Source organism: Oncorhynchus mykiss, chromosome 10, assembly GCF_057628025.1.
Source record: "Oncorhynchus mykiss isolate SJ-2025 chromosome 10, ASM5762802v1, whole genome shotgun sequence".
NCBI classification, from domain to species: domain Eukaryota; kingdom Metazoa; phylum Chordata; class Actinopteri; order Salmoniformes; family Salmonidae; genus Oncorhynchus; species Oncorhynchus mykiss.
Window position 1 is genome coordinate 69,251,285 of NC_143031.1, and position 24,650 is coordinate 69,275,934.

General features: G+C 48.6%; 1 protein-coding gene across 4 annotated transcripts in view; it reads left to right on the forward strand.

Annotated features, from left to right (window-relative positions):
• Positions 1-24,650, forward strand: part of LOC110534527 (zinc finger protein 827) — a 107,296-nt gene that overhangs the window by 15,557 nt on the left and 67,089 nt on the right. For all 4 annotated transcript variants that reach the window (XM_090187625.1, XM_090187626.1, XM_090187627.1 and 1 more), the window contains exon 2: positions 16,690-18,033. In XM_090187625.1, coding sequence (XP_090043751.1) covers positions 16,690-18,033 — 1,344 coding nt within the window. The remainder of the gene's footprint in view (positions 1-16,689; positions 18,034-24,650) is intronic.

Sequence of the window (24,650 nt, forward strand, 5' to 3'; positions counted from 1 at the left end):
TTCATATGTGCACTCGCTCCAGAATGGGGAAAAATATTATTTCTATTGTATTCAGCTAAGTTAAATGATATTCTTCTTACCATAAAATCATCATCTAAAATAATGACACTGGACTTCTAAGCCTATATTGCCTGCTAACTGAAGTAGCCTGCAGTCTATGGCATGGTGCGTAGCCAGATAACATACAGGAGGCCGACTCATATTCTGCTCTACTGAAATACATTTTCTTCATATCATAATGTTTCTTTAAACCTGCCTTAAATAAATAATAGATTTACTGTGATGGTGTATGTTAAATTGATTTATTAGACCTTTTTAAAGGATGTTCCCAAGGCACTCATCAGCGGCTTGTATGCTGGAGGCCTGGAGATACTACATGTGTTTATGGTAAATAACGGTCAGTTACCGTGAGACCGACAGTCTAACCGTCTGACAAAATGTCATGACTGCCACGGCTCTAACTGTACTCCTATAATCTACATACGTAGCCTACATACATACTAGTACCTACCTATGATTGGTGACATAGTGAGGATGCTAAGGGAATGTCAGTGTATTATGGACATTATTCTTAGCACTGTGACAGCTGTAACGAGACACAATTATTCCCATCGATTTACATCTAAAAGCTAGTTGTCCGTCAACCTCTGAGAAATAGGCCTTTGCTTTGTGGCGGTTGCCAAATCTGAAGCAACTTTGGGACTGAGGTACACTGAAACTGTTGTTTTCACCTGAGAGAAGTAACCCAGGACTGGCCTATATCAAAATGGGCTATCTACCAAGTATGCAAGTGGCAGTAAAAGTATAGGCTAGTCAATGTAGCCTACCTGGGCTGGGTTTCCCTAAAGCATCGTGGCACTAAGATCATATTTTGTCCATTTTAGTTTCCTAGTGCTACGATGCTTTTGGGAAACACAGCCCTGACTTCTCTTCAATGCTATCCACTGGTTGTAGTTTCTATGACAACTTTATCCTATCAACTGTCCTTGTGACCTCTTTCAATATTATGAAAATAATGCAAACGTGGTATTACGCGTCATAATGTATCCTCCTTGTCTTATAGCTTTCACTGTTGTACTACTGCTACTTTTTATGGTTCACCAGGGTAATGTTTAGGCTGAATCAGGGTATAAAATGTACTTTTTGGTCCACCAGCCACTTTTCTTTACCAGCCAAAATGCTATTTTTATTCACAAATGTGAGTGAAATGCTCGACCTGTGGAGCCCTGACCACCCGCCAACGTGGCTAGTGAAATATGGTAGGTGGCGGGTGTTAATTTTAGGCCCTGGGCTGAATGGTAAATTAAGAAATACCCTGTTAATTGCAATTACAGGCACTCGGTGAGATCTGAGTAGCCTATTTCTGTAGTGAAAGTGTGTGTTTCTCCCTGGCGGTTGTTTTTTTTGTGCTCTGTGAGGCGCTTTGATGGCACATCTAAGATTATGGGCATGTGTTGTTTCTGTAACATAAAAAAAAATAGAAATTCTAAAAATGGACGGGAAAAATAAACGCGGGTGCAAAGGGCGCTCCATCTGCGCTGAGGAATTTCAGAGGTCTGGGGGCCTCGAGTCGACTCATTCTCTTCCAAGAACACTTCTCCTTCCTCTTTCACCTCTGGCACGAGGCCCGAAGTACCCACAAACTGCCGGGGCCAAGGCCAACAGTACACAGATGGTTATATGCTGCGCTACATTTCAATACGACGGACAGAACCGAACCACAGACATTACTGTATAGCAGGGGCAACATGAGGCCCACGGGACAAACCCAGCCCGCAAAATATTTTTGGGGGGTCCCCTCAAAGTAAAAAAAATAATAACAAAAATAAATAAAAAAGACTAAAATCATCAGGAATTCCGCAAAAAATGGTTTAATTTAGTAAATCTGTTTCCAAGTATTCCCACAAATAGAAAAATTGTATATGATTGTATCTAATAAAGGTATGAAATTATTGTTATTTTCAAATACAATCTCTTTTTGGGATTAGTTGTGGTTAATTAGAGGTGTACAAATTATTGTAATTATTTTTTGACAGCGGTAGGCCCATGGCTGAATCTAGTTGCTCTATATAGCTTGGACTAACAACTACCCCGGATCCCGGTCCATGCTGAGAGTGTGATCTAGATCAGGGTTTCCAAACCTCTCAACCAAAACCTGTACCTAGGGGCGGCCCCGGAACCGCGTTTGGGGAAACCCTGGTCTAGGCTAACTCCTGAGCCACCATGAATGATGGGTTTTCCAGTTTCCACTTCCCCCATGTTATCTATGACAGATAATGGAAACTGGAGTAGCCATTTTGGCACTGGCATGGGATAAAAGGTGATGGGTGCGTTTGTGGTTTAAGAATGGGTTGTGTGTGGACATAAGCCTACTATAGGTGTAGATGATTTAGAGTATGGGCTTCTTTCTAACTCGGGCTGTTAAAAGCACAGTTCTAGTTAAGTGCTGTATTTTTAAACTGGTAAATGCCTGGTGGTGCTCCCAGAACTCCAAAGGGCATGAACCCTCTTGAGTTTGCCCACGCATTGCCGTCCATATGAGCCTGGACCAGTGAGCCGCACTGAGAGCTGAATATCTCCGTCTTTATCTCTTTCAATCACTGATCTCAGACCAGTCTTTCACTCACAGTCCCCTTGGGCTCTGGTCAAATGTAGTGCACTATAAAGGCAGTGCACTGTACAGGGAATAAGGGTGCCATTTGGGACTGGGAGGATTTATGACAAACAGCTGACTAGTCAGTCAGTGACATGGTGCCTTTTGTAACGTGGGATGTATCGTGATAGATGCACAATTATTTTATCCTTTTCCCCAAAAGAAAAGGGGGGAAAAATGTGCACTTAACATATTGATGTCCCGTATAAAGTCCTGCGATGGGGGTTTGAATTTACGACCGCCGGTTCAGGCACAACCAGCTGGTTATATTTAGAGAGTGTGTGTGTTTTTTACACACACACACACACACACACACAAGCACACACAAACTGAGTGAGGGCAAGACTGAAGAGGTAGATGGAGAGAAAGTCCCAGTGAATGGAATTACCTTCCTCTCCGGGAGAGGGGGGGGGGGGGGGGGGGGGGGGGGGGCTGACTGCTAGTCGTTTACAGCGACATGAGCCTGCTGGTGGACAGGGCTAGCTGCTAGGGTCTCTCCCACCATATTGTCCGGTACCGCACGCTAATAAGGCAGAAGCCTGGACTGCAGGGAACGCTCATTAGCATAGCCCGCGGACATGGCAACCCCCGCCAGGGCTCAGCATGGACACTTAATTACCGCCACGGCTCCTTCTCCTTTCTACACTCCGCCTCCTCACTACACTCACCCCTCCTCCCTCGTATTACACCTCTCCACTCTTCCCTCCTCGTACAGTGTACAACCCCTAACCCAGGCCAACAGCAGCCAGCCACTCCTAGTCACAGGAGAGCATGCTGGGATAGCCCAGATGTGGCTCAAGCTGTGCTGGCTGTGTGGTGAGTTCCGTAGCTGTGCTGTAGCTGTGTTGGATTTAAATAGCCAGTCTGAGTGGTGGACTTGACTGTGGTCTTGAACCCACCATCTTCATCTTTTACTTATGTCTCTCTCTCTCTCTGCCTCTCTCTCTCTGGGTCTCTCTCTCTGCCTCTCTCTCTCTCTGGGTCTCTCTCTCTGCCTCTCTCTCCAGGCCTCTCAAAGCTTCTTGGCATCGTAGTGGCAGTATTGATGCTTCTACTCCAGACTTAATCGGCTAATGGCCTTCCTCCCTCCTTCCACCCTAGCCCTGGCCTGGAGGTCAGTGGGGCCATCTTGTATGCCTGGCTAAGTCACAGAATAGTTGCAGTGTGTTTGTTGGTAGCTAGGCGAAACCTCATGCAAGTCATGTGGTCTGGTGACCTACGGAACAACCCCCCCCTTACCCCTCCTCCCCCAGCGTCCCCCTCCGGCACAGGGATCATTGTGTCTGATGAGGCTGGCTGAAATCTGGTTGACTCCACTGTCTGGCTGCAGTGACTGCCTGGGCCCAGCACAGTAACACTGCTCCCCAGACAGTCCGGAACAACCACGTCAGCCAAAATATAACCCGCCGCCATGTTCAAACACGGAGACAGTTGACATGGGGTTGTCTCGTCTTGTATACAATAAGATGAGGAATAAGCTGTGATGTACTTCAGCTGTCATGAGTGTCTCTCTTGTCCCCCTCTTTGACTTGTATATTCTTCTTCCTCAAAACCTCTCAAAATAGATAGCTTGACCACTTCCTGGTAAATAAACCGACTACACAATCACAGGACGCAATGTTCCTCTTACTTGGCAGCTACATCATCAGCCCAATCAACTCAATCCAAGATGGCGTAGCAGTCAGACGTCTTTGTCTTGTTTCATCCCATGTGTATATATCTTTTTCTTCGCGTTCTTTTTTAAATTCTTCCTAAACCTCAACTTCAAAATACTCTCCTGCAACCCGTCTCACCCAATGTGGTGTGGATCTGTTTTTTTCCCCCCTAAAGTATTTTTATTTACCTCCGAACTGGAATACCTCAACTGAAGCTAGCTAGCTAACTAGCTACCAGCTATCAGCCAGCTAACCACAGCTTGCGGTCATCAGCTAACCTTTAGCTGGGAAAGTTTTTGCCAGTTTCTATAACGCGTTTCAAACCAGAGCATACCGGACCTATTTTTCTCTCCATATCCCTGAATTCCTACCACAAACTCTGAACCTTTTTATCTGGATCATCACAGCTGGCTAACCGCAACCCGGGTTGACTACACCTGGCTAACGCTTCCGTCCTGGAGCTAGCACCAACTAGCCTGGGGCTGGTCCATGCTAGACTCATCTCCCAGCTCACTCCTGGGCTACAATATCTGGACCCCTTCTACTGCCGGTACGGGGCACGGAACCCCACCGATCCTCTACAACTGGAATACCGACATAATCTGCCCGAGGATTCCAACAGGCCCCTCAGGCGCGACGTCCACTGAAGGCCCATTCTGCTAATCTGCTAGCTACCTAGGTACTTGGAACCCTACTAATTCCACGACTGGTCTATCGACGTCACCGCACGAAGAGGCAAAAACAGACTTACCCCCATCGCAACGTCCCCTATAGGCTAACTTGCTAGCCCCGGTCTGCTAACTGCTAGCTTGCCTGCCCCGGTCTGCTAACTGCTAGCTAGCCTGTCCCGGTCTGCTAACTGCTAGCCCCTACTAACTGTTTGCTTGCTAACCCGGTCTGCTAACTGCTAGCTTGTTTAGCCCCGGCCTACTAACAGTTAGCGTGTTAGCATCGGCCTGCTAACTGTCTGAATCGCCATGTTCCCAGTCAGCCCAACCACTCACTGGACCCATGTGTTCACTTGGCTACGCATGCCTCTCTCTAATATAGAAATGCCTCGTCCATTAATGTCCTGGTTAGTGATTACTGTAGTGATTATTTCACTGTAGAGCCCTGCTCACTATGCCTTAACCAACCATGTTGTTCCACCTCCTACATATGCGATGACATCACCCACCTGGTTTAAACGTCTCTAGAGACTAGAGGTCGACCGATTAATCGGAATGGCCGATTAATTAGGGCCATTTTCAAGTTTTCATAACAATCAGAAATCGGTATTTTTGAATGCCAATTTTGTTTTTTATTTATTTATTTTTTACACCTTTATTTAAGTGAACCTACCAGGTACAACTCCAAATCCGTAAACACGGGCACCCTCATAGATGTCATCCTAACTACCTCGCCCTCCAAATACACCTCAGCTGTTTTCAATCAAGATCTCAGCGATCACTGCCTCATTGTATGCATCCGAAATGGGTCTGCGACCAAACGACCACCCCTCATCACTGTCAAACGCTCCCTAAAACACTTCTGCGAGCAGGCCTTTCTAATCGACCTGGCCGGGATATCCTGGAATGACATTGACCTCTTCCCGTCAGTAGATGATGCCTGGCTATTCTTTTAAAAGTGCCTTCCTCACCATCTTTAATAAGCATGCCCCATTCAAAAAATGTAGAACTAGGAATAGATATCGTCCTTGGTTCACTCCAGACCTGTCTGCCCTTGACCAGCACAAAAACATCTTGTGGCGTTCTGCATTAGCATCGAATAGCCCCCGTGATATGCAACTTTTCAGGGAAGTTAGGAACAAATATACACAGGCAGTTAGGAAAGCTAAGGCTAGCTTTTTCAAACAGAAATTTGCATCCTGTAGTACTAACTCAAAAAAGTTCTGGGACACTGTAAAGTCCATGGAGAATAAGAGCACCTCCTCCCAGCTGCCCACTGCTCTGAGGCTAGGAAACACTGTCACCACCGATAAATCCACTTTAATTGAGAATTTCAATAATTATTTCTCTACGGCTGGCCATGCTTTCCACCTGGCTACCCCTACCCCGGTCAACTGCCAGGCACCCTCCACAGCAACCCGCCAAAGCCCCACCATTTCTCCTTTACCCAAATCCAGATAGCTGATGTTATGAAAGAGCTGCAAAATCTGGACCCCTACAAATCAGCCGGGATAGACAATCTGGACTCTCTCTTTCTAAAATGATCTGCCGAAATTGTTGCAACCCCTATTACTAGCCTGTTCAACCTCTCTTTCGTATCGTCTGAGATTCCCAAAGATTGGAAAGCTGCCACGGTCATCCCCCTCTTCAAAGGGGGTGACACTCTAGACCCAAACTGCTACAGACCTATATCTATCCTACCCTGTCTTTCTAAGGTCTTTGAAAGCCACGTTAACAAACAGATTACCGACCATTTCGAATCCCACCGTACCTTCTCCGCTATGCAATCTGGTTTCAGAGCTGGTCATGGGTGCACCTCAGCCACGCTCAAGATTCTAAACGACATCATAACTGCCATCGATAAGAGACATTACTGTGCAGCCGTATTCATCGACCTGGCCAAGGCTTTTGACTCTGTCAATCACCACATACATATTGGCAGATTCGACAGCCTTGGTTACTCAAATGATTGCCTCGCCTGGTTTACCAACTACATCTCAGACAGAGTTCAGTGTGTCAAATCGGAGGGCCTATTGTCCAGATCTCTGGCAGTCTCTATGGGGGTGCCACAGGGTTCATTTCTCGGGCCGACTCTCTTCTCTGTATACATCAATGATGTCGCTCTTGCTGCTGGTGAGTCTCTGATCCACCTCTACGCAAACGACACCATTCTGTATACTTCTGGCCCCTCTTTGGACACTGTGTTAACTAACCTCCAGACGAGCTTCAATGCCATACAACTCTCCTTCCGTGGCCTCCAACTGCTCTTAAATTCAAGTAAAACTAAATGCATGCTATTCAACCGATCACTGCCCGCACCTGCTTGCCCGTCCAGCATCACTACTCTGGACGTCTCTGACTTAGAATACGTGGACAACTACAAATACCTAGGTGTCTGGTTAGACTGTAAATTCTCCTTCCAGACTCACATTAAGCATCTCCAATCCAAAATTAAATCTAGAATCGGCTTCCTATATCGCATCAAAGCATCCTTCACTCATGCTGCCAAACTTACCCTCGTAAAACTGACCATCCTACAGATCCTCGACTTCGGCGATGTCATTTTGAAAATAGCCTCCAACACTCTACTCAACAAACTGGATGCAGTCTATCACAGTGTCATCCGTTTTGTCACCAAAGCCCCATATACTACCCACCACTGCGACCTGTACACTCTCGTTGGCTGGCCCTCGCTTCATACTCATCGCCAAACCCACTGGCTCCAGGTCATCTACAAGTCTCTGCTTGGTAAAGCCCCATCTTATCTTAGCTCACTGGTCACCATAGCATCACCCACCTGTAGCACGCTCTCCAGCAGGTATATCTCACTGGTCACCCCCAAAGCCACTTCCTCCTTTGGCCGCCTCTCCTTCCAGTTCTCTGCTGCAAATGACTGGAACGATCTGCAATAATCTCTGAAGCTGGAGACTCATATCTCCCCTCACTAGCTTTAAGCGCCAGCTGTCAGAGCAGCTCACAGATCACTGCACCTGTACATAGCCCATCTGTAAACAGCCCATCTATCTACCTACCTCATCCCCATACTGTATTTATTTATTTATTTATCTTGCTCATTTGCACACCAGCATCTCTACTTGCACATTCATCTTCTGCACATCTACCATTCAAGTTTGTAATTGCTATATTGTAATTACTTTGCCACCATGGCCTATTTATTGCCTTAACTCCCTTTTCTTACCTCATTTGCACTCACTGTATATAGACTTTTTGTTTTATTTTTTCTACTGTATTATTGACTATGTTTTGTTTATTCAATGTGTAACTCTGTGTTGTTGTATGTGTCGAACTGCTTTGCTTTATCTTGGCTAGGTCACAGTTGCAAATGAGATCTTGATCCCAACTACCAGGTAGGCACCTGGTTAAATAAAGGTGAAAAAAAAAAATTATAATACAAAAAAAAAAACTTGAACCAGGAAGCGGTGTTTTAACCCAGTAGCGCAGACTGTCGCAGCAGCCTGTTCACTCTCTCTCCATGATATGTCGCTAGACACCTCTGTCCTGGGAAAAATGCGCACACACACACTGTACGAGCACACACACACAGACACACAGACACAGCACTGAATCACCCGGTTGTGTGTGTGTGTGTAGTGAGTGCTAACAGACCCGGACTGCTGAGTACCCTGCAGCTGTTTGTCTCAACATGCAAGTCATCCCCGCCATTACACCGCTAAATGGTTCTCTTTCACACTGAGCACAGCAAACATACAGATGCTCTCTGCCTTCCTCTCTCTCTCTGCCTCTCTTTCTCTCGCTGCCTCTCTCTCTCTCGCTGCCTCTCTCTCTCTCGCTGCCTCTCTCTCTCTCGCTGCATCTCTCTCTCTCGCTGCATCTCTCTCTCTCGCTGCCTCGCTCTCTCTCTGCCGCTCGCTCGCTCTCTCTCTCTGCCGCTCGCTCGCTCTCTCTCTGCCGCTCGCTCGCTCTCTCTCTGCCTCTCGCTCGCTCTCTCTCTGCCGCTCGCTCGCTCTCTCTCTGCCGCTCGCTCGCGCTCTCTCTGCCGCTCGCTCGCGCTCTCTCTGCCGCTCGCTCGCGCTCTCTCTGCCGCTCGCTCGCGCTCTCTCTGCCGCTCGCTCGCGCTCTCTCTGCCGCTCGCTCGCGCTCTCTCTGCCGCTCGCTCGCGCTCTCTCTGCCGCTCGCTCGCGCTCTCTCTGCCGCTCGCTCGCGCTCTCTCTCTCTCTGCCGCTCGCTCGCGCTCTCTCTCTCTCTGCCGCTCGCTCGCGCTCTCTCTCTCTCTGCCGCTCGCTCGCGCTCTCTCTGCCGCTCGCTCGCTCTCTCTCTCTCTGCCGCTCGCTCGCTCTCTCTCTCTCTGCCGCTCGCTCGCTCTCTCTCTCTCTCTGCCGCTCGCGCTCTCTCTCTCTCTGCCGCTCGCTCGCTCTCTCTCTGCCGCTCGCTCGCTCTCTCTCTCTCTGCCGCTCGCTCGCTCTCTCTCTCTCTGCCACTCGCTCTCTCTCTCTCTCTCTCTGCCTCTCGCTCGCTCTCTCTCTCTGCCGCTCGCTCTCTCTCTCTCTCTGCCTCTCGCTCTCTCTCTCTGCCTCTCGCTCGCTCTCTCTCTCTCTCTCTGCCTCTCGCTCGCTCGCTCTCTTTCTCTCTCTCTCTGCCTCGCTCGCTCGCTCTCTCTCTCTCTCTCTGCCTCTCGCTCGCTCGCTCTCTCTCTCTCTCTCTCTCTGCCTCTCGCTCGCTCTCTCTCTCTCTCTCTCTCTGCCTCTCGCTCGCTTGCTCTCTCTCTCTCTGCCTCTCGATCGCTCTCTTTCTCTCTCTTTCTGCCTCTCGCTCGCTCCTCTCTCTCTCTCTCTCTGCCTCGCTCGCTCGCTCTCTCTCTCTCTGCCTCTCGCTCGCTCTCTCTCTCTCTCTCTCTCTGCCTCTCGCTCGCTCGCTCTCTCTCTCTCTCTCTCTGCCTCTCGCTCGCTCTCTCTCTCTCTCTGCCTCTCGCTCGCTCGCTCTCTCTCTCTGCCTCTCGCTCGCTCTCTCTCTCTCTCTCTCTGCCTCTCGCTCGCTCGCTCTCTCTCTCTCTGCCGCTCGCTCTCTCTGCCTCTCGCTCGCTCTCTCTGCCTCTCGCTCGCTCTCTCGCTCTCTCTCTGCCTCTCGCTCGCTCTCTTTCTCTCTCTGCCGCTCGCTCGCTCCTCTTTCTCTCTGCCTCTCGCTCGCTCCTCTCTCTCTGCCTCTCGCTCGCTCTCTCTCTCTCTGCCTCTCGCTCGCTCTCTTTCTGCCGCTCTGTCTGCCTCTCTGCTTCTTTCTCTGCCTCTGCTTCTTTCTCTGCCTCTGCTTCTTTCTCTGCCTCTCTGTTTCTTTCTCTGCCTCTCTGTTTCTTTCTCTGCCTCTCTGCTTATTTCGCTCCCTCTCTGCCTCGCTCTGTCTCTCTCTGCTTCTCCTCGCTGCCTCATAGCAGCCCCATCAGTCTCATTCAGTCAGGGGCATTTTATGCTTTAGCTTCCCCAAGTTGTTGGACTGTAGGGTGTGTGTGTCAAATCAAATTTTATTTCACATGCTTTGTAAACAACAGGTGTAGACTAACAATGAAATGTGTACTTACGGGCCCTTCCCAACAATGCAGAGAGGGAAAAGAAGCGATAATAACACGAGGAATAAATACACAATGAGTAAACGATAACTTGGCTTTATACAACTTTTTAGAGCCTTCCTCTGACACTGCCTGCTACAGAGGTCCTGGATGGCAGGAAGCTTAGCCCCTGTGATGTACTGGGCTGTACGTACTACCCTCTGCAGTTTCTTGCGGTCGGATGCCAAGCAGTTGCCATAGCAAGCAGTGATGCAACCAGTCAATATGCTCTCTTTGGTGCAGCTGTAGAACATTTTGAGGATCTGTGGGCCCATGCCAAATCTTTTCAGGCTCTTGAGGGGAACCAGGCGTTGTCGTGCCGTCTACACGACTGTGTTTTTTGCATGTGGACCATGATAACTCCAAAGGAACATGAAGCTGTCGACCTGCTCCACTAAAGCCCTGTGGATGTGGATGGGGGCATTTCCTGTTTCTCTCTCCCTGGCTCACTGTACTGTTTCTCCCCCCCCCACCACTGTACTGTAGACTGCCTCTCCCCCACCACTGTACTGTAGAGACTGTATCACCACCACCACCACCACTGTACTGTAGAGACTGTATCACCACCACCACCACAGTACTGTAGAGACTGTATCACCACCACCACCACCACTGTACTGTAGAGACTGTATCACCACCACCACTGTACTGTAGAGACTATCATCCCTCCCCCCCACCACCACCACTGTACTGTAGAGACTGTATCACCCCCCCACCACCACCACCACCACCACCACCACCACCACCACTGTACTGTAGAGACTGTATCACCACCACCACCACTGTACTGTAGAGACTGTATCACCACCACCACCACCACTGTACTGTAGAGACTGTATCACCACCACCACCACTGTACTGTAGAGACTGTATCACCCCCCCACCACCACCACCACCACCACCACCACCACCACCACCACCACTGTACTGTAGAGACTGTATCACCCCCCCCCCCCCACCCACCACCACCACTGTACTGTAGAGACTGTATCACCACCACCACCACTGTACTGTAGAGACTGTATCACCCCCCCCCCACCCACCACCACCACTGTACAGTAGACTGTATCACCACCACCACTGTACTGTAGAGACTATCATCCCCCCCCCCACCACCACCACTGTACTGTAGAGACTGTATCACCCCCCCCACCACCACCACCACCACCACCACTGTACTGTAGAGACTGTATCACCACCACCACCACTGTACTGTAGAGACTGTATCACCACCACCACCACTGTACTGTAGAGACTGTATCACCCCCCCCCCCCCCCCCCCCACCACCACCACCACCACTGTACTGTAGAGACTGTATCACCCCCCCACCACCACCACCACCACCACTGTACTGTAGAGACTGTATCACCCCCCCCCCCACCCACCACCACCACTGTACAGTAGACTGTATCACCACCACCACTGTACTGTAGAGACTATCATCCCTCCCCCCCACCACCACCACTGTACTGTAGAGACTGTATCACCCCCCCACCACCACCACCACCACCACCACCACCACTGTACTGTAGAGACTGTATCACCACCACCACCACTGTACTGTAGAGACTGTATCATCACCACCACCACCACTGTACTGTAGAGACTGTATCACCCCCCCCCCCCCCCCCCCACCACCACCACCACCACCACCACTGTACTGTAGAGACTGTATCACCACCACCACCACCACTGTACTGTAGAGACTGTATCACCACCACCACCACTGTACTGTAGAGACTGTATCACCCCCCCCCACCACCACCACCACAGTACTGTAGAGACTGTATCACCGCCCCCCACCACCACCACCACTGTACTTTAGAGACTGTATCACCCCCCCCCCCCCCCCCCACCACCACCACTGTACTGTAGCGACTGTATCACCCCCCCCCCCCCCCCACCACCACCACTGTACTGTAGAGACTGTATCACCCCCCCCCCCCCCACCACCACCACCACCACCACCACTGTACTGTAGAGACTGTATCATCCCCCCCCCCACCACCACCACTGTACTGTAGAGACTGTATCACCCCCCCACCACCACCACCACCACTGTACTCTAGAGACTGTATCACCACCCCCCCCCCCACCACCACCACCACAGTACTGTAGAGACTGTATCACCCCCCCACCACCACCACCACCACTGTACTGTAGAGACTGTATCACCACCACCACCACCACCACTGTACTCTAGAGACTGTATCACCCCCCCCCCCCACCACCACCACCACAGTACTGTAGAGACTGTATCACCCCCCCACCACCACCACCACCACCACTGTACTGTAGAGACTGTATCACCACCACCACCACTGTACTGTAGAGACTGTATCACCCCCCCCCACCACCACCACCACTGTACTGTAGAGACTGTATCACCACCACCACCACTGTACTGTAGAGACTATATCACCACCCCCCCCCCCCCCCACCACCACCACCACAGTACTGTAGAGACTGTATCACCCCCCCACCACCACCACCACCACTGTACTGTAGAGACTGTATCACCACCACCACCACTGTACTGTAGAGACTGTATCACCACCACCACCGCTGTACTGTAGAGACTGTATCACCACCACCACTGTAGAGACTGTATCACCACCACCACCACTGTACTGTAGAGACTGTATCACCACCACCACCACCACTGTACTGTAGAGACTGTATCACCCCCCCCCCCCACCACCACCACTGTACTGTAGACTGTATCACCCCCACCACTGTAGAGACTGTATCACCACCACCACCACTGTACTGTAGAGACTGTATCACCACCACCACCGCTGTACTGTAGAGACTATATCACCACTACCACCACTGTACTGTAGAGACTGTATCACCCCCCCACCACCACCACTGTACTGTAGACTGTATCACCACCACCACTGTAGAGACTGTATCACCACCACCACCACTGTACTGTAGAGACTGTATCACCCCCCCCCCCCCCACCACCACCACCACTGTACTGTAGAGACTGTATCACCCCCCCCCACCACCACCACTGTACTGTAGAGACTATCACCTTCCCCCCACCACCACCACTGTACTGTATGTAGAGACTGTATCACCCCCCCCCCCCACCCCCACCACCACCACCACTGTACTGTAGAGACTGTATCACCCCCCCCACCACCACCACCACTGTACTGTAGAGACTGGGCTATGGGAGGGGAAAGGGGGGTTTAGGTTGTTTTCAATCATATCCTTGGCTGTACAGTAATGTGTAGTAGTGGACTAGTACAATGTGTGTGTGTGTGTGTACAGTCTAGTGTGTGTGTGAGTCCCAGACAAAGCCCCCCTCCCCTCGTAGCCTGGGTCAGAGATATGACCTTGTGAAATGTCAGCCCACCCACGGGGTGGCCCTGCCTGTGTCTCTCACTCTCTCTCACACACACACACACACACACACACACACACGGTGGTCCTGCCTGTGTCACACAACCATGGCGACGGTGCGGCAGAGGCAGCATTGTAGCGTTACGGCTAGCCTAGCGTCTTGAGGTGTAGTGTTGCGTGGAGGAGTCTCTGGACCTCAACACTAAACCCAGGAAGGAGAGTTAGCGAAAGAGAGGGGGAGGGCAGCAAAGGGCAAGAGAGTTGAAGGGAGAGAGGGAGAAGGAGAGGTCGATAGAGGGAGGGAAAGGGGGGATAGTTCAAATCCACCCCCCCTCAACCCTCCACTGTGTACTCCTGAGACTTTAGGTCAGCAATCTAGCCATTTCCCACTAACGACATTACAGCCATTAGGGCGTGGCTGCTTTCTTTCTGTAGCATGTCACATGGACGCGGGTCATGCCTCGCATACTTCGCCCCTCTGGCCCGGCTCAGGTGACTAAAAGCTTTCAGTGGGAGTGAACGGCAGCCATGGAAAAACAGTAGGTCTTAGACCTGCTGACATTCTCTCTCACGCGCTCGCTCCCTTTCTCCCGCTCTCTATTTCTCTCCTTCTCCCGCTCTCTCTCTCTCCCTCTCTCCCTTTCTCTCTCCCCCTCTCTCTCTCTCTTTCTCTCTCCCCCTCTCTCTCTCTCTCTCCCTCTCTAACTTTCTCTCTCTCTCTCTCTCTCTCTCCCTTTCTTTCTCTCTCTCCCTCTCTCTCTCTCTCCCTTTCTTTCTCTCTCTCCCTTTCCTCGCTTAATGTCGTCTTAGGAAATGTGAAGGAAGACACACACACACGGTGCATAGAAACACACACAAAAGGTGCACCCACACACACATCATAAACTGTGTAAAAAAAGAGAGGTCAGGTCTCTGGTTGTAAGGTGTAGTGTCCTGACTCCTGTAAATGTTCAGTGTCTTCTTTTCCCTGCCCTGGCCTCTGCCACGGTGTGTGTGTGTGTCCTGACTCCTGTGTGTGTGTGAGATGGAGTGTGTACTAGCGTCCCTGCGTGGTGGGTAGATTTGTAGCGGTGCATGTACGCTTGGTCAGAGTGTTTGGGCCACGGTTGCGGTCACCTCTCTGGCCCATAGTCGGTGACGACCAGACCAGATGTGAGCTGACTCTAATGACCCCTGCGGGTGGGGTTGCCGAGGCAACCGCTTTCCCCTCTGCCTGTAAACAGAGAAGCAACCCACCAGTGTTCTTAGACGGGGTCGCCAAGGTGAAGACTAGCCTTGATGTGTGTGAGCGAGAGGGAGAGAGAAGAGAGCTCAAATTACGTGCGTGCCTGCCTGCGTGCGTGCATGCGTGCCTGCCTGCGTGCGTGCGTGCCTGCGTGTGGAGAGGAGAGATTGTGTCTCAGTGTATGAGTGTCATGGCTTCTCTTGACCTTTTTTTTGTTATTCTTGCTCTGTTTTCTTCGGTTGATGCTCAATGGGTTTATTTTTTGTTGTAGCTTCTACTGTCCCCCCCCCCCCCCCCCCCCCCCCCTCCTCCCAGTACAGTAAAGTTTTGACATTTTCTTAGCCCAGGCTTGTTGCGTTCTGACATCTTCTTATGGAAAGGGGTTAATATGTTTCAGGAATACTCACTTTCTTTTGTTCGCCCTTGTCTGGCAAGCTGTAATGTTTTTCTTATGAATATTGATACACCAAGTGTATATTAATGACCCTGGGTGACCTTAACCCTATCCTTATTGGCTCCCTGGTGGTATCTGCATCCTCATGAATATTAAACAGGCTCTGTAACCTCCATTACCCTAATCTTTGCTGTCTAGCCTCCCGGAAGGTACTGTTGTCATGGTAACCACATTACTAAACTCCTTGGGAGAAAAAAAAGTTGACCCTGGGAAAAAAATATATGTTGAAAATAAAGGATTGAAAAATCATTCAAGTTATTTTATCGAACGTTGCTGGTGATTCTCAGTGCTGAGAGAAAGTCTTGGGGAAAGCTGGTGGATTGTGTTGCATTAAAGCTCCTTGGTTTTTCGGTGTTATTATGATTTTCTTCAGTCATTGCCAAGGCAGTGAGTTACCCCTTGCTGAGAGCGCCAAAGTCTATTTGCTATTTTGAATAGGCTGTTCCCTTTGTACTTAGCTGGTAAATAGAATTGAGAGTGCTCACTTGTGATAAGGAGGCGTCAGAATGAGTGTATAGTGTAGTAGTCTGGCTCACTTTGTAATCCAGGTGACAGGTGACTGCTGACTTGTTGAATTACAACGGCAATCCTCAAATCAAGGCTGTTCATGTCAATGCCTCCTAGATTGTCATATAAGGATGAGCTCTCAAACCTTTATCATTTTTTGCCAGTAGTTTTGAAATTGGTTCTCAAGAGCCTAAATTGTTCCCTGTTTTTTTTTTGTGTACTCCGTCATCAAATTGTGTACTACGTCATCATTTGGTATGATATGTTACGTCCCGCAATTTTGTAAAAAAAAAAAGTAATCCTACTATATGTTACAAATTTCTTGTGCTAAAGATCCTGGAGTTTATCTTTAATGACAAAATCCAGTCCTTTCCTGGGCAATATTCATTGGGGAAAACTGTAGTAAAACATTGTGCAACAGAAAAAGCTAAAACAAGTGTTTTCATATTGGATAAGTTCAGGTAGCACCTCCATGTTTCCCTCCGTTTATGATCCAATGAACGTGACCCTGGTTTGTCCTCAGCTCTAATCATGATGATCCCTTCCTCCTCTCTCTTCCTCTCACCATACGTCTCTTCTTCTTCTCTCCTGTAGATGTGGACAGCGTCGAGGAGAGTGGGCCCGACGGGGGCTGCTGTCCCGTGGAGGACGACGGCGGCGTTGGCGGCGGTGGCTGGTACGGGAATGCCTCCGACACGCGCTCCGAATCGTCGTACAGCGGTGACATCCATGACGACCATGAGCTGTTCCTCCCCGGGGGCTCCTCCCCCACCCCCTCCCCAGACCGACCTCCGGAACACCCCGACACCTCGACCGAGAGCTCCCTGGGGGGCTGCCCTACGCCTGTCCACAACCACCACCACCACCACCGGGCCTCCCTTGAACTCCTGAGCCTAGGGGTGGAAGGAGGGGTGTTCTCTGCCCAAGATACCCTTTCCTCCGTGGTATCCTCGCTCTATGGAGAGGCTGCCTCCGAGGCTCTGGGGAAACCCCTGAGTAGTAACCTGCGTCGCCTCCTAGAGGCTGGGTCGTTGAAGCTGGATGGGGAACTTCTGGGCAGAGTGAGAGGAGGGGGAGGAGAGTCACCCCCTATAGGCTTAGCTCCAGCCCTGACCCTTTCCCCCTCCTCCCATCATGCTCAGCAGCTAAGTGCCCTCGCCCGAAAACTGGCGGCCAATAACAACAACAACAACAGCGGAGGCTCCGCCTCAGCCTCGCCTGCCTCTGTTGCCATGTCGACCACTGCCATCAAGCAGGAGCCCTGCGACCCCTTCGCCTCGGTGGTCGCCCCGAGCAACGGCGCTGGCTTCGTGTGGGTGGGAGTGGCAGGTGACGGGAAGTGGCCCCCGGCGGGTTGCTCCGCCTCCAGCGGCGGGTCCAGCCTATCACCGGACTCGGCCATCCAGAAGCTGAAAGCGGCAGCCAACGCGGTTTTACAGGACAAGAATGCCACCGTAGTGGCCTCGTCTACTTCCTCTTCATCATCCTCCTGCTCTACCATACCCACCCTGGGAGGAGGGAGCCGGGGAGGAACAGATGACTCGGTACGCTTCGATGCCTTCACCTCCCCCTTTAGCCCTCAGTCGGCCAGCTCCACGCTAGCCGCCCTGTCCAAGAAGGTGAGCGAGCGCTCCCAGACCACATCCACCCCCTCATCATCAGACCATCAACACCAACCCTCCACCGGCTCCTCCTTCCTCTCCCTGGTCTCTATGACTTCCTCGGCTGCGCTCCTCAAGGAGGTGGCAGCCCGGGCGGCAGGGAACCTCCTTGCTGATAAGATGGAGGCCACAGCAGGAGGAGGGGCCATCCAGGAGGACATCAAGCCCCTGCTGGACAGGAACCAGAAGGCAGGGACCCCCACAGGGCCCCAGAGCGCCATGGACCTGCTGCTGCCCTCCACCCCTAAGGGAAGGGCCAAACCCAGCAGCCAAGCAGGTAGGCCATTCTACCCTGACCCTACACAATTTCTTCCTGAGGTGGCATTTGTTGTCTAAAAGCCTTATGGTGAGTTTTTGGATTTACAGTAGTAAGCTACATTCTGTTTTTGTTTTGCAGTTTGGTAAATGTAATAGTGAGTTTATCAAGATATTATGTCAGCTACGTTTTTGTCGTCGTGACAAGGTTCGGAACATTGGAACGTTGTTAAGAACCCTGGACCTTTTGTATAAACCTTGTGACAAACAAAGTGCCGCTATCCATCAATCCCAGAAGGTGTTGTTTCTCTAGCAAGGCTTTCTACAACAATGAACCGTTGTGGAAGACCTTCCCAGGTTGAACACCACAACAACAGCAGATTTTTTTAATGCATTTCAATCAGTTATTTCACCTTGCATTTTTCAAGGTTGTTTGTCGGTACTAGTTCATTTCACCTTGCACATCCTGAACTGTCCTCGGATATTAAATCCTCTTCAGCTTTTCAACTTGTTTGGAAACTATCGTTTACGGATATTCTCCAAGCTTCTGCTTATTATATGGAATTAAAGCTGGTCTCTAAGCAAATGTTCTACTATGTTGAATCCCTTTATATTACACTTTAAGGACATACCCATTTGATTTACTGTATTACGAATGCCCCACTTCACAAACAAAATATATATACATTTTTATTTAGAAGAAATTATTAAACTATTATTTTTGACAAATTGCATGATTCGCTTCACAGTGGTAGGCATTTGGTTCAATCGCGGTGAATCGAATCATGCGAATCAAAATAATAATTTGTGAACCGGGGACAGTAAAATAAAAAATGTAGAAACCTTCCTTTTGGCTATAAAACCTGTTTTGTAGATACTTTTAATAAGTTGATTTCGGAAGCTAGCCAGTAGTCAGCTTGCAGTGAACTCTTCTAAACTGAGATAAATGACTAAACTAGAATAGGAACATTTCCCAAAGAAAATGTGTGTGCTTGCTTCAGCTGTCCAAAAATGTCTTTTTTATAGTAGTGGAAGGTGTTAAATGAAGATTTCAAGCTGAATAGAAGCTGAAGCAGTTCAATATAGTAAGAATACGTCTGATTACTTTAGTGGAATGATATATATTTCAACTAGCACATCAATCATGAACAATGGCAGAACTCTGCCTTCACTGCTTTCAATAGGGCTATTTAACACGGGAACCAACGTAGTTAATTAAGTGATGATGCCTGAAAAGCCGGTGTTTGGAGGATATATTGGCACGGGTTTGTCTCGGGCCGGGCTTGGGCTTCGAGGGCATTATCACTTTTATACAAAGGGTTACCGGTTACCAACATATTCAAATAACGATTGACATATTTTCATTAAAAACGTTATTTTGATGAATTTATTCATACCATTTCATCCTTCCACAAGATATAGTCCCGAAACAAATCTAGAGTTGCTACCCAAGCCGGCTTGTGGTTCGTTCTATTGGTTCGGTTGCTAAAGATGCGACCCAGTCGTTCAATCTTTTTGTTCTGTATCTATGGATGAGACCTAGTCGTTCAGTCTTTTTGTTCTGTATCTATGGACGAGAACTAGTCGTTCAGTCTTTTTGTTCTGTGTCTATGGACGTGACCTAGTCGTTCAGTCTTTTTGTTCTGTATCTATGGACACGACCCAGTCGTTCAGTCTTTTTGTTCTGTGTCTATGGACGTGACCTAGTCGTTCAGTCTTTTTGTTCTGTATCTATGGATGTGACCTAGTCGTTCAGTCTTTTTGTTCTGTATCTATGGACGTGACCTAGTCGTTCAGTCTTTTTGTTCTGTATCAATGGACGTGACCCAGTCGTTCAGTCTTTTTGTTCTGTGTCTATGGACGAGACCTAGTCGTTCAGTCTTTTTGTTCTGTATCTATGGACGAGACCTAGTCGTTCAGTCTTTTTGTTCTGTGTCTATGGACGTGACCTAGTCGTTCAGTATTTTTGTTCTGTATCTATGGACGTGACCTAGTCGTTCAGTCTTTTTGTTCTGTATCTATGGACGTGACCTAGTCGTTCAGTCTTTTTGTTCTGTGTCTATGGACGTGACCCGTCATTCAGTCTTTTTGTTCTGTGTCTATGGACGTGACCTAGTCGTTCAGTCTTTTTGTTCTGTATCTATGGACGTGACCCGTCATTCAGTCTTTTTGTTCTGTATCTATGGACGAGACCTAGTCGTTCAGTCTTTTTGTTCTGTATCTATGGACGTGACCTAGTCGTTCAGTCTTTTTGTTCTGTATCTATGGACGTGACCCGTCGTTCAGTCTTTTTGTTCTGTATCTATGGACGAGACCTAGTCGTTCAGTCTTTTTGTTCTGTGTCTATGGACGTGACCTAGTCGTTCAGTCTTTTTGTTCTGTATCTATGGACGTGACCTAGTCGTTCAGTCTTTTTGTTCTGTGTCTATGGACGTGACCTAGTCGTTCAGTCTTTTTGTTCTGTATCTATGGACGAGACCTACTCGTTCAGTCTTTTTGTTCTGTATCTATGGACGTGACCTAGTCGTTCAGTCTTTTTGTTCTGTATCTATGGACGTGACCCGTCATTCAGTCTTTTTGTTCTGTATCTATGGACGTGAACTAGTCGTTCAGTCTTTTTGTTCTGTATCTATGGACGAGACCTAGTCGTTCAGTCTTTTTGTTCTGTGTCTATGGACGTGACCTAGTCGTTCAGTCTTTTTGTTCTGTATCTATGGACGTGACCCGTCGTTCAGTCTTTTTGTTCTGTATCTATGGACGCGACCCAGTCATTCAGTCTTTTTGTTCTGTGTCTATGGACGAGACCTAGTCGTTCAGTCTTTTTGTTCTGTATCTATGGACGAGACCTAGTCGTTCAGTCTTTTTGTTCTGTATATATGGACGTGACCTAGTCGTTCAGTCTTTTTGTTCTGTATCTATGGACGTGATCTAGTCGTTCAGTCTTTTTGTTCTGTATCTATGGACGTGACCTAGTCGTTCAGTCTTTTTGTTCTGTATCTATGGACGTGACCCCGTCATTCAGTCTTTTTGTTCTGTATCTATGGACGTGACCCGTCATTCAGTCTTTTTGTTCTGTGTCTATGGACGTGACCTAGTCGTTCAGTCTTTTTGTTCTGTATCTATGGACGCGACCTAGTCGTTCAGTCTTTTTGTTCTGTATCTATGGACGCGACCCAGTAGTTCGTTCTAAATGTTCCATTGTCATACTGGCTGGCAACGTTCTTATCCCTTGCTTGCTAACTAGCCAACAACGGCTAACTTTACCGTCACGTCAAACGGTGCAGAAAGACCAACAGTGGCTGCATTTGTTTAAGCTGTTTTCTAGTGACATTTATTTGGATGCATCCGTAACACTGAGCTAACGAGGCACGATTTCACCTGGCATAGAACATGTGTTCTCTCGTCAGGACACGGTTGTTCAGAGGAGCTAGCCAACAACACTGCTAACACAATCACTTCATCCTGAAGCTGGAAAGACTAGCAAACTAGCTACACTTTTCGTTTTACCGTTTTTCAATTGGCTTTTCTTTGTATACATCCATAAAAATGATGCCAGCTGATTAATGACTTAGAATGGCTGAGAAATGCTGCCTGCCTCTCTCTCGTTCCGACTCCCGACCCCTACACGTTCATTACTATGGGACAGTTGGAGATCTAATTTGACTATTAAAACAATTTTGCAAATGTCGGTGAGACAGTAAGGTTTATAAAACTGTCTGCTGTTGAACACTAAATGTTAGTCTAGAAGAAATGTGAGATAATGTCTAGATGCTTTTTATAGTGGAGATCAAGTTTATAACTTCCCTGCCTGGGCTGAGGAGACAGTGGATTGGGCAGTCAGATGGAACAGACTAAATAGGCATTTTAACGTCATAGATTTAGCTGGTGGTACCTTGTGGAATAGACACCGGGTGGAATGCGCTTTTAACCAATCAGCATTCAGGGTTAGACACACCCATTGTATAATTTGTAGGGTACCCTGACTGGGACTCAAACCCTGGTCCCTGTGACTCTCATTATAAATGGCTAAAATCTCTTGGTGAGGTTTCTAGGTTTGTATTTATTTTATTCATGTATTTAAAAAAAAAAAATAGCTCGCCCCAGAGAGAGAGAGAGAGAGAGAGAGAGAGAGAGAGAGAGAGAGAGAGAGAGAGAGAGAGAGAGAGAGAGAGAGAGAGAGAGAGAGAGAGAGAGAGAGAGAGAGAGAGAGAGAGAGAGAGAGAGAGAGAGAGAGAGAGAGAGAGAGAGAGAGAGAGAGAGAGAGAGAGAGAGAGAGAGAGAGAGAGAGAGAGAGAGAGAGAGAGAGAGAGAGAGAGAGAGAGAGAGAGAGAGAGAGAGAGAGAGAGAGAGAGAGAGAGAGAGAGAGAGAGAGAGAGAGAGAGAGAGAGAGAGAGAGAGAGAGAGAGAGAGAGAGAGAGAGAGAGAGAGAGAGAGAGAGAGAGAGAAAAAAAAAATATATGAGAATCCCCGTCTGGCCTGAGTCTAGGAAAAGGTCTGTGGGCCTGGCAGGATGTCCAACCCAGACCATTTGCGCTCAGCTCTGCGGTGTGTGCTCTCAGCACAGTAGGAACCGAGAGTCCGTGTCTGTTCTGCAGACACTTCTGGCTCCATCAACCTCCCTTTACCAGTCACCTCTGTACAGACTGGTGGAGGTTGGAGCCAGAGGAGTCTGCAGTCAGGGCCTTCTCTTCTGTCCTCAGATCAGCATTCAGCAGACTCCCAGCCAAACACAATCCCATCAGTTTACACTGGGCAGGTCCAGAACAGACTATGGGAGGCGCACAGTACTACACAGAGCCATGACTACATGGAACTCTATTCCACATCAGGTGACTGTAGAATCAGATTTTAAAAATCGATACAATGAAACCTTATAGAACAGCAGGGACTGTGAAGAGACACACACCGGTACAGACACATGCATACACATGCTAACTCACGCACTCTGCACACTTAATGGGTTGTGGACACACTTAATGGGTTGTGAAATGTAATGTCATGTAATATTTATAATTGTATATAACTGCCTTAATGTTGCTGGACCCCAAGAAGAGTAGCTAACGGGGCTCCTTAATAAATACAAAATACAATACAATACACACAGACACACACACACACACACCACACACACACCACACACACCACACACCACACACCACACACACACACACACACACACACACAACTCTCTCCTCTCTCAAAATGAGCAGCCTTTAGGGAGAACAGTGGAGTGTGTTCCAGGGTAGATGGATGGGCACTTTTGAAGGATTGTGTCGTAACCCTTAAGCCAAATCTAAAATGGCTGGATCAAATTGACTTGAGACGGATGAGAGGGAGAGAGGCAGTCAATGCAATATTCTGTGATCTGCATGTTGAAAAGGGTTGTCGGCGGTAACCTGCAGCCATCAAGGTCGCGGTGGAATGCTGTACAAATGCAGTTACTTGTCTGCTGGCCAGACAGAAAAAACATGTCCTTGGTTATTGATTGTTTTGTTTAGTTTTATTGCAGTTGGCTGGTCTGTTATGAAATTGTTACACATTTAGCCTATATTTAGTGTTACATAAATCCGTGTAATTCTACATAGTTTAGACATTTCTTGATAATTTACCTTGATTGCCCTGGAGAGAGAGAGAATCTGCTATCTGACGTACTGACCAGTTAAACGCTGTTCCATCTTTTGTCTTTCTCCTCCATCTCTTCCCCTACATCCTCCAATGAGCAAGGAGTCCACGGTTATCTTCTCTCCTCTCTCTCCTCCCCCCCTCTCTCTCCTCCCCCTCTCTTCTCTCACTCGCTCCAGTCGGTTGGGCCGCAGATGGCGGTTTATTGTTGCAAATAGGCAGTCTCGAGGTTTTACACCCGGGGTCAATGAATGGCTGAGCGAGGTAATTTCACCAAACACTGATTACCAGATGTTTTCCAAGGAACAGGAGGAGAATACTTATGAAGCCATCGATGACAGGCCCGTGGTGAATTTGTAATGCAATCATGCCGTGTCCTAATAAGCACAATTAAACGGCGTAATAGAGGCCGGAAATGAAGCCAACAACAATAACCGAGATAATAAAACATCCTTGAGTTTGACTTCTTTTGTTCGCAGACGCACAGCAGGCTTTGTTGAGCGTTCTCAGCTTGAGGTGTCCAGAGGTCGTGTCTCACCTAGTAGAGGTGTGGGAATAGTGACAAAGTCAGTAACCTTAGAGAGGCTCCATAGTCCGTAACTCCTCTCTGGTAAGGAAGAAATGGACTAGTGATTGGGGGGGGATCGATAGTTGCATATCGCAATATTATTTTTGGACAATGTTGTATATATTTGTTTTAAAAAATCCAGGTAGTGTTAGCTAGCGCTAGTCGGCTGTACCTGCGCCATAACTAACGTATTTCTGATCCTATAGCTTGTTCTCCATCTTCTTTTTAAATAGGGAGCCAAGATGTTTTCAGCACTTTTATTTCCATGACTGATCAAGACTCGTGTTCTCATGGCTCTCTCTCTTGTCTCTCTGCAGCAGACATATGGTGAGCAATATGTTTGGAACATCAAATCGCAGTAAAACTGCAGTATATGGAATCGCAATACATATAGAATGGTGAGAATCGTAATGCACATCGTATCGGCACTTTAGTATCGTGATAATATC